This window comes from Condylura cristata, unplaced genomic scaffold, assembly GCF_000260355.1.
Source record: "Condylura cristata isolate star-nosed mole 26May11 unplaced genomic scaffold, ConCri1.0 scaffold00011, whole genome shotgun sequence".
Taxonomy (NCBI): domain Eukaryota; kingdom Metazoa; phylum Chordata; class Mammalia; order Eulipotyphla; family Talpidae; genus Condylura; species Condylura cristata.
In genome coordinates this window covers 51051723-51062101 of record NW_004567112.1, presented here as the reverse complement: position 1 = coordinate 51062101, position 10379 = coordinate 51051723, and the positions used below count along the sequence as shown (strand labels likewise).

The 10379-nt window shown below is 42.0% G+C and overlaps 1 protein-coding gene across 1 annotated transcript; it reads right to left on the bottom strand.

Annotated features, from left to right (window-relative positions):
* Nucleotides 1-426: 426 nt before the first annotated feature.
* On the bottom strand, nucleotides 427-4028 carry MBL2 (mannose-binding lectin (protein C) 2, soluble). Its single transcript, XM_004680883.1, has 4 exons — nucleotides 3845-4028; nucleotides 3350-3466; nucleotides 1783-1851; nucleotides 427-800 (listed from the first exon to the last, which is right to left on the bottom strand). Exons 1-4 carry the CDS (start codon nucleotides 4026-4028, stop codon nucleotides 427-429), a joined length of 744 nt encoding a protein of 247 aa, XP_004680940.1.
* Between the last annotated feature and the right edge of the window lie 6351 nt (nucleotides 4029-10379).

Below are 10379 nucleotides of genomic sequence, written 5' to 3'. Positions count from 1 at the left end.
ACTCACAGTAGACATTTAAAGTATATAATTGTTAAATGATGATGAAGTACACCTTAAACTTATATGTCTCTATATATCAATTGTATTACCACAAAACTAGAAAAGATATATTATTGGCACTTCTATCTAATGCTGCTATTATTACTATTATACTATTATTATTACCATTCCTATTATTACTACTATTAATATTATTACTATTATGATTTTATTGTTATTGTTAGTAATGGGTCTGAACCAGAAACTCTCATTGCACCATTGCCCACAGTTCTCTTCTTAATTCCATATCCATCATTCAATTCATGCTTCTCATTGTCTTTGATTCTCCACAGATGTCTGTGTACTGGTTGATCTAGATCAATCTTCTAAACTAGCCTGTAGGTCTATGAGATAAAGGGACAAGGAGGGCCTGAGGGTGATGCCTCCTCAAACAGGGAACTCACAGACTGCATACGCAGAACTGGAGCAGGAGATGTCATTCCACTTGCCATTATTCAAGAGTATCACACAGTTTTCTCCAGAATCAGCATTGTTGGGTTCTTTACTATTCCAATTTTGATAAGTCTGAATATTCCCTGCCAGATCCTCAAATGTGCCTTCAGTCCTCTCGTCTGTGATGCCCAAGAAGGAATCTCCTTTGGTTGCTTTCAGGATTGCTTTATTCTCTGCCTCATTCTTGGGGGTGGCCACAGAGGCTCCAAACTGGGTGCACAAAGCTTTCACTCTGTCAAAATTCTTCTTTTCACCATAGTTCAAGAAGAACTTCTTCCCCTCTCTTTTGCCCAAAGAGAAGAATAGCCCTAAAATGAGAAAATGTGGGTGACATTGGCTTGACTAAGCCCAACCCGTTATTTTTCTAGATAAAGACCTCAAGTGGAGTTATCACATAAGTTTGAAATTAGGTGACGATGAAGTGCTTGTGTTTGTGTATAATTTTGTCCCATGTAGTTTTGTGGACATACTGATAATACAGATAAAAGTAATTGTTTATCTGAAATTCAGATTTAGGGGCTATATGCTTTTTCTTTGTTAAATCCAGCAGCTCCCCTAATTTGAATAAAGAGACATGAACATTGATATTCTCCCTCTAGTGTCAGAGTTCTGGAACACATATCATTTAGAATTTGGAATTTGTCTCAAAATAAACTTGGGACAAAAATATCTGAGAATATTTGCCCTACACCTGATGGTATAAAGCCACATTGCCCCATCTCAACATCAGCATAACAGGTCCCATTACTAGAGAGTAATTACTCTTTAATTACTAGAGAGCACAGAATTAGGGTCTCTAGAATTAGTTTTTTTTAAAGATTTATTTATTTATGCATACAGTACTGGAGTACAGGCCAGAGGTGCAGGGAGGTAAGAGGATTCACTAGAATCACAGTAGGGAACAGAACAGGCAGATCAATGATGTACACTCCTGAGGGGAGCAGCGGGCAAAACAAGAGAGGTCTGCTGTGCCTTGTGGGTCACCTCCAGGGACCGGATTCAAGCTAGCTTGCAGTGCTGTGTCCTAACCCCTTGTGCCACCAAGGAGAAACCTCCAGATTCAGTTTTCATTCATAAGGTACCTCTGCCATATAAAAGCTGTGTGTTTGAGTACACAGTTAACATTCCTTTCCCACTAGTTCTACCAGAAGGTGATCATGGGTGTTTCATAAGATCAGAATATGAGAAAAAACTCTCTAGATATTATGAAATAATATGTTTTAATACATATTTGTTGCCATCTACCTTGCCAAAGTTGAAGCTGCCTGAAAGGAAAGAGAGAAAGCTTACACTTTTTGATTTGGTCCAATTCTTTACGTAGAGCTTGTACTTCTGAAGCAAGCGATGATGGAGCACAATCTAAAAAGTTTAAAGAAAGTGAAAAATGTTATGATGAAGTCTCAGGATTATATGGGGAAGGAGAAATGTTTCACATAAAATATAATTTTTGTTTGTTTTACATTGCTCCTTGCTCTTTACAGCGAAGTGTAAAATACTGAAAATAAAAAGAAGGACCAAAACACCCAGATTAATACATCACTCTTCTTCTGGTGAATTTTATGCACATGTGCACACCCACAAACACATGCACACATACTCACTCTGATGACCTAGCCTGAGCACATGCCATAAGCCAAGCACTTTGCTAATTTTTTTCCAAGTAATTCTATCATGGATAAAAGTAAATCTCTTAGGAAATTATTATTAGCTACTGAATATGGACTTAAATAATTATAAGGTTTTGTCCTTTGGAAAGTTTTGTTTTTGTTACTTTATTTTGCTTCCCCCAAGATTTGTCCTGTTAATTATTAATTTTTTAAACGATTTATTCATTTATGCATATACAGCTGGGGTACAGGCCAGAGGCTCAGAGGCAGTGAGAGGCTTCACCAGAGACAGAGTGGGGAGCAGAACAGGCAGATTGACAAAGTACACTGCTGAGGGGAGCAGCAGACGGGTCAGGAGAGGTCTGCTGCAACATATGAATCACCTCTGGGGTGAGGATCGAACTCATGCTGAAGTGGCTTTAGTTTCTCAGAACTGTGCTTTCTCAGGGAAGGCCCTAATTGTTAAATTTACTGTTAAGAGATTTTTATGTGTTGCCCATTTTCCAAGAGGCAAGCTGTGTGTAATAAATGGCAGAATGGCCTCAATATGGCCATTCTCTCACTAAGAAATAATGTGTTTTCCTTCTCCTCTAATGGGAGCTTGTTTTGTGACTTGTGACCTAGAGCATAAGACAGAAGTGCTAGTAGAGATGTTCTAGGTCTTCAGGAAGCTTGTTCTACTGTTGGGAAACAGTAATAACCTCTATGTGAAAAAAACGAAACTAACCTGTTGTATAATGAGACACCAGTAGCTCCATTACCCTCATCACCGAGCCAACAAACAAACAATAGCTACACACTTAAGTGACACTGCTGGGTATTAGTTGACCGCAGACATATGAATGAAATTGCTAAGGTTTGGCTGATCCACAAAGTTGTGACTTAAATCAATGAGTGTGGTTTCTTATATGTCTTTTATGGAGCTAAGCCGTGCCACTTAAATACTGAAAATGAACATAAGTCCAGCATTTCGTTGTTGTTGTTTCTTTTGGACAAGTGTCTCACATTGGATTTTTTCAAATGAAAAATCAGGATTCAGTTCCCCAGAGAGGTGTAGTTTAGAGATTGATCCTGAACGGTTTGTGCGTCCATATTTAGCCACTGATAGGATTCCTCTGAGGCCCTGGGGTGGGCCTTAGGAGACCACATTTGGAAACAGAATTGGGCATCTTCTAAAACAGCAGAGGGGCATGTGTCCCCTGGTAACCTGGATTCCCTCAGTTTAGACCTTGCTGAGGTAGGTCCCTTACCTTGATATATTCCAGGGTCCCCTTTTTGGCCCTTTGATCCTGCCAATCCAGGGAGCCCTTGAATTCCTGAAGGCCCCAACTTTCCTGGAGGGCCCTGTGGGCCTCTGGGACCTTCACCTATTGGAGGACAAAGAAAAGAATTCAATATATGTGTTCTTGCTCTATAGCTGCAAGAATATGATGCCCAATCCTTTTGTAGGTGAAAGGAGACATAGACTCATGGCCAAGCATTCTAAGCCACTGCTCTCCCAAAGAACCAGAGAAGAAAGTCCTCTTAAGTCTCAAGGGATGTCCTATCCTGAAAGCCAAACTCCATAGCAGGGAAAGGAAACAGATCTTACCAACTCTTGTCTGGAAACATCATGTGCCAGAGAGTCAGAGCTGTATCTCTGTTTTGAATCATCATATGCAATTTGAAGGAATGCAGCCTACTTAAATAGGATATTACCCTAGTCTGCAAAGCAGAGCCACAGAGGCAGAACAGCAAAAGTATACCTGGTTCACCCTTCTCTCCCTTAGCACCATCACGGCCATCTTTGCCTGGAAAGCCATTGAGGCCTGGACAGCCACAGGCCATCGCAGGGCAGGTCTGTGGGGTGTTTTCATCCTCTTCTGTTGCAGAGTAAGACACTGTTACCACATTCAGGAGAACGAGAAGGAGTACTGAAGACAGGGACATGGTCCTTACCTTCATCTGAAAAAAAGGAAGATCATGTTTTCCAATTCAGCTAACCAATGTATATGTCCTATGTCCTTGAGAGCAAAGAGGGCTACATGTTACCAGTTGGCTTAGGGGGTGGGAGCAAGTGGAGACTCAGAAGTCAGTTGGAGCTCCTCTCTTCCTCCTCTTCATTTTGGGTTCACCTGCCACCTGCATCCCACCCTCTCATCTGGGCAGTTTACTGCCTGCCAGGGCCAGTGAACCAACACTTACACATTGGAGGCAGAAAGCCGTGCACTGGTAATCCAGAGAGGCAGTCACCAACTTAGTCCAGAGTTACCTTGATTTCACTTCTTCTTGATGCTTTATTTCCCAAGAAAGAGAAACTTGCCTAGCAACACTTTTTCTGGATTTTTTAAACTACTTTTGTCCTGGCAGGGTGTCAAATCCTTCTCTCCATCCCAGCAGGAATTCTGTGTTCTTGAGTGTAAACTACTGGCAATTAAATCACCTTTCTCGATTTTCTCTTTTGTTTACCAATCCTGAAATTTCATCTGTCCTTCAAAATTCTCCTTCAGTTGTCCCTCCTCAAATATGATCAGGAAAGTTATAGATACCCCCTCATAAGCAAAAACACCTTCATACCTCAGCATGGCTTTTGCTGCTATCTCCCCACTCCACACTCTTGAAAATTTTCTGTTGGCCTCCAAGGTCAGGTCAAGTTCCTGGATATTTGACTTAGGAGTCTACACCCATTAATTAAAAATGACTTAGTGGGCGCAGCAGGTTGGAGTGTAGCACCATGAAGCTGGTAGTGGCCTCTTCCGTGGGAGTTCGATCTCCAGCCCCGGAGGTGAGGAGGTGATCCACATGGCACAACACACCTCTCCTGACCCACCCACTGCTCTCCTCAGCAGTGTACTTCATTGATATGCCTGTTCTGCTCCCTACTCTGTCTCTGGTGAATGCTCTCACTGCCCCCTAAACTCTGGCCTGTATCCCAGTCCTGTATGCATAAATAAATAAATCTTTAAAAAAATGAAATGACTTACTGGGTCTTCGACAGAGCAGAACATCAGTGACAGGGATGCTGACCTGGGATATGGTTCAACATGAATAGGAGGCTGGATTCAGCCACATGAGGCCCAAATAGCCTTATGAACAGGGACAGTGTAGCCCAGATTAATATTCAACTGCTAGCCATAGATTAATAATCAACTCTTAGAATTACACCTTAAACACTTTTAGTAATTCTCCCCAGGAGTGTTTCTGCACAGAGTTTAGTCACTGTGTTTTAATACTGCATAGTTCCTCCTTCAGTGGACAAGAACTTTTCCTGTACTCATTGCTGATCCATAATAAGTGGACTTACAGGCCTCTGGTGGTACCACAGGTTAAAGCACTGCACTGAGAAGGAGGCAGCAGCTGCTTCAGCAAGAGTTCGATCCCCAGCCAGGGAGCTGACCCACATGGCACAGCAGACCTCTCCTGTCTCACCCACTGCTTCCCTCAGCAGTGTGCTTCTTCCATCTCCCTGTTCTGCTCCCCACTCTGTCTCTGGTGAATCCTCTCACCGCCCCTGGTCCTCTGGCTTGTACCCCAGTTCATATGCATAAATAAAATAAATCTTTAAAAAAAATAACTGGGCTTACAAAGTTAGTCATGCCAAAACCCTTGCTTCCTGCAGAGAAACATAAAGATACCCATGAATGCACACACATGTTTATTATATGCACCAGACATGTACTTGTGTACACATACTTTTCCATGGAGTCACAGAAGGCTCGCTGTAGCCTTTAACACACTAAGAGCGCTCTTTCCCTAAGCTCCATCCTTACCATTATCCTGCCAGTGCATGTCCAGCTGGCTCTTTTTCTTGTTTCCGCATATTTCTGTCTCAGAGAAACCTGCCTTAATCACTTTATCTAAAACAGTCCTACCCAGCCATTCTCTGTCCTCTCCATTTACTTCATTTTTTTTCTCCCTCACTACTTACACTGCATGATATTATTTTCATACATTTATTTTACTTTTCTATTTTTTATGATGCATGTATAAAATATGTACTACATAAAGCTGACCGTTTGACCATGAATGTACAATTCATCTGCATAAGTACATTCACATTCTTAAGCATATGTCTCTAAGTTTGATTCCTAATTGAAACTCTATACTCATTAAACAACCCTAATATCCAGTCCCACCCCAGTTGCTGACTGTTCTACACTTTGTCTCAATTATCTGGACTACTCTAAGGACTCAAACAAGTGGAATCATATAAGTATTTCTTTCTTTCTTTCTTTCTCTCTTTCTTTATTGTGACTGACTTATTTCACTTAACAAACCTGTAAGATTATCCATGTTGCAGCACTTATCAGAATATTTGACCTTTTTAAGACAGAATAGTCTACTATATAAGCATTATACACTTTGGAAGCCTTATTTTCACCAGTGGAAAAAAAAAAATAGAAAAAGAGAACTAGAGTTAACCCAAGTGTCCCTTAACAAGGGGGTGGATAAACTGTGTAAACTGGGTTACATTCATCTATACAGTAGAAAACTGACAGAACAAAAAGGAACAGATGTCTGATTTGCTCAACTAGGATGAATCTCAGGAACATTTTGTTGAGTAAAAGAAATAAAATTTAAAATGTTATATTGTAAATTGTGTGTTTTTTCTTTTATTTTTTTAAAGATTTATTTATTTATGCATGCAGAACTGGGGTACAGGACAGATATGGAGGGGCGGTGAGTGGATTCACTAGAGACAGAGAGAGGAGAACAGGCAAATTGACAAAGCTGCTGAGGGGAGCAGTTGGCAAGACAGGACAGGTCTGCTGCACCATGGAGGTCACCTTCCTACCAGGGATCAAACTCATTCTGAAGTGGCTATTGTATCACCAGGGAGGCCCCCACTGTGTGCTTTTTCTATAACATTATTAATATGACAAAATTATAATAATGAAGAACAGATGAGTGTTTGGAAGATGCGTGGTTGGTAGGTATTAGGGATGTAGATGGGGGAAATTCACTTGGGTGATGGAACAGTTCCAGACCTTGATTGTGGTGTTTACACAAACCTGTGATGGCAAAGCAAATCTCACAGAACTGAATCAAGAAAAAAAAATAATAGTTAATTCCAAATAAGTTCTGTTTCTTTTTTTTTAATTTATTTATTCATACAGAATTGGGGTACAGGCCAAAGATGCGGACGGTGAGAGGATTCACCAGAGACAGAGCAGGGAGCAGAACAGGCAGATCGACGAAGCACACTGCTGAGGGGAGCAGCAGGCAGGTCAGGAGAGGTCTGCCACGCCATGTGGATCTCCTTCAGGGCAGGCGGGAATTGAACTCATGCGGAAGTGACTGGCTTCCCAGTGCTGTGCTTTAACCCGCTGCACCACCAGGGAGGGCCCAAAGTTGTGTATCTTATTGTTGTATTGTATAATGTCGGTTTCCTCATTTGGAAGGGTACCGTACTTGTACCCCTATAGTAAATCTGATCATTGATGAATGATGGAAGAAGACTTTATGAGATCTCTGTTATTTTTATAAAGATTTTTAAAAATGTACTTATACAGATAGAACTGGGGTACAGGCCAGAGGTGCAGGGGCAGTGAGAAGATTCACCAGAGACAGAATGGGGACAGAACAGACAGATTGATAGAGTACACTGCTAAGGGGAGCAGCAGGTGGGTCAGGAGAGGTCTGCTGCACCAGGGGGGTCAGGTCCAGGGCTGGGGATTAAAAATGCACTGCAGCGGCTACAGCTCTTCAGTGCCGCTTTTAACCCCTAGTGCCACCAGGGAGGGCTGAAGGAAAAAGACAAATTTTAGAAGAAAAAGTTTCTAACAAGAATCTCAAGGAATTTCTGGGTCCTTCTCCTGTTTTCTTCAGAGCTTAGTCCAAGTTTCATAATGTAAAAAATCTGTGCAAGGATTTGAAAATGAGAAAATGATGGCGTGCACCCATTGATATGCTACTCAGGCTGACTCACCTCACAGTATGAAATCCAAGTGATAAGAGATGAGAAATGAGCCAGTTGATAGGCCCACAAACTTCTTTCAAGCATCACTAGAGGAATTCCAGTAGAGGAGTGATAAGCTAATTAGAATTTTTCAGCATTTGTTTTCCCTACCATGTGAAAGATTAGAAGAGTAGATAGATCTATAAATACAATCAAACCTTCAATAAATAATTACTATTATTAGCAGATGAAAACAACCAGAATTCAGAAAATGTATCAAGAAAATGGACACATTTGTGAGTCAATAAAGTATAATTAACAGACTTTGAGAATTGGTTGCATGTGAAATGATGAACTAAAGAAGACTTACTCTAGACACACAAATTTGACTTGAATATCTGGCTGCCATATAACTGAATAGGAAATCAAAGCAAAAGAACAATGATTTCATTGTGGGGAGATAATGGATATCTTATGGGTTAAGTGTTTTGAACTGTATGCTGGTGATCAACAGGGACAGTCTAGAAGGGATTGAATGCTAACTATGAAACAAAATTTATTTAATTCTGAAAAATGTTTCTAATGGAACTGTTATTATTATTTTGTTTAAAACAACTGGTGTGTAGGCCGACAGTGTGTGTCGGAGAGGGATTCACCAGAGACAGAGTGGGGAGCAGAACAGGCAGATCCTGCTGAGGTGAATAGCAGGTGAGATAGGAGAGGTTTGCTGCACCATGTGGGTCAGTTCTCTGGCTTGGGGTTGAGATCAAACTCATGCTGCAGGGCTGGCAATAGCTTCATAGCACTGAGACTTAATCTCTAGGCCACCAGGGAGGCCTTCTAAGTGAACTGATATATGTCATATTAGGTTGAGGTGGTGAGGGTGCTCCTCATGGGAGCATCATGTAGAGTCTTGAGAGCCACATGTTGAGGGCAATGTGAAGGCCCAATGCCTGAAAGCAAGTGAATTAGACTCCCTTTCAGATCTCTTCCTTCACTCAACCTTCATGGGCTTGTAGAGAGTATTATTTTCTTACATCCTGTTGACTTATCGCCTGTGCCTGGAAGTTGCAGAACTATGTGCCTAAAGAAAATTAAGAGAACCAGGATATTCAGGGCCTAAAATGGTTGCAAACAATTTGTTCATCTTTCTCTCTGCTCCTTAGCAGCCAGTTCTTCTCATTCCTGCTCCAAAGTGGCAGAAAATGAAATGAGGTTGCTTACTTTAGGACACACTGTGACCTGGTTCACAGGGCTTGTTTTTATTGAACACAGTCCAGAGTTTAGGAAGCTGCCCTCCAGACATTGACATTTCCTGGAACTGGATTATGAACAGGCTGGGAATTGGGACAGTCCACCAGCTGAATCACTGCCCTGGGTGCTGCCCTGTTCTGAGCCTCTCCCTGCTCCCTGCAGCCTCCAGCAGGTCTCTCCCAGCCCCAGGTTGCCTCCCACACACATATGCCTCTGACTACCCACTTCATACTTTACCTCATAAATAAGTCCACTATGTATTTTGAGCACTATTTGCACTGTTTTCTGGACCTTGGGGACTCCCTGGCACTGTCTCCACTCTAGTACCTCTGTCAGCCACCCAAGAGGCTACCACAATGGCTGAGTCTCTGATCTGGAGGAGAGGCTTCCCTATCACCCCTCTGCCCCTTTCCCTGGACTGAATCCCAGTTCTTCCCTTTCTAGACTATGTGATCTGACTAAGTTGTATCTTCAAATCCTCAGTTTTCGGATGCGTGATGTAGGACTTTGCTGTGCTGTCTGTCCTCCTGACCATGCCACAGCTCACCATGCAGCCTGCAGGAACAGGGCCTTCACTGCATCCAGGGTCTCCTCCAGCTGACTATGGATTGCCTTCTCTCCTCAGGAAGTAGAGTTCTTGGGTGACCAACAATAGGAGGCTTGGCTTGAGACTGGGAATCAATAGGTGTGGTTTAGGTTCATGCCAATGAACTTAGATTCACCAAATATTTGGGCTCAAATATTTGAGAGGTCCCAGTTTAGATAATTATAAAACATGATTTGGGACTTCCCTGGTGGCACAGGGATGAAAGTCTAAGCACTATCAAGCAGTCACCAGTCACTGCAGCGTGAGCTCGATTCCTAGCCAGGGAGGTGACGCACATGGCTCAGCAGACCTCTCCTGACCTGCCTGCTGCTCCCCTCAGCAGTATATTTCACTCATCCTTCTGTTCTGCTTTTTACTCTGTCTCTGATGAATCCTCTCACCCTCCATACGTCTGGCATTACAGAAGTATTATATACATAAATAAAGTAAATATTAAAAAAATAAATAAGATTTTGAATTATATTCTCTTTCCCACAGAGATGCTGTGAGTAGGCCAAAGATAGTGCTTGGGAAATACCACTTTTGCCCTTCAGGCAAAGAG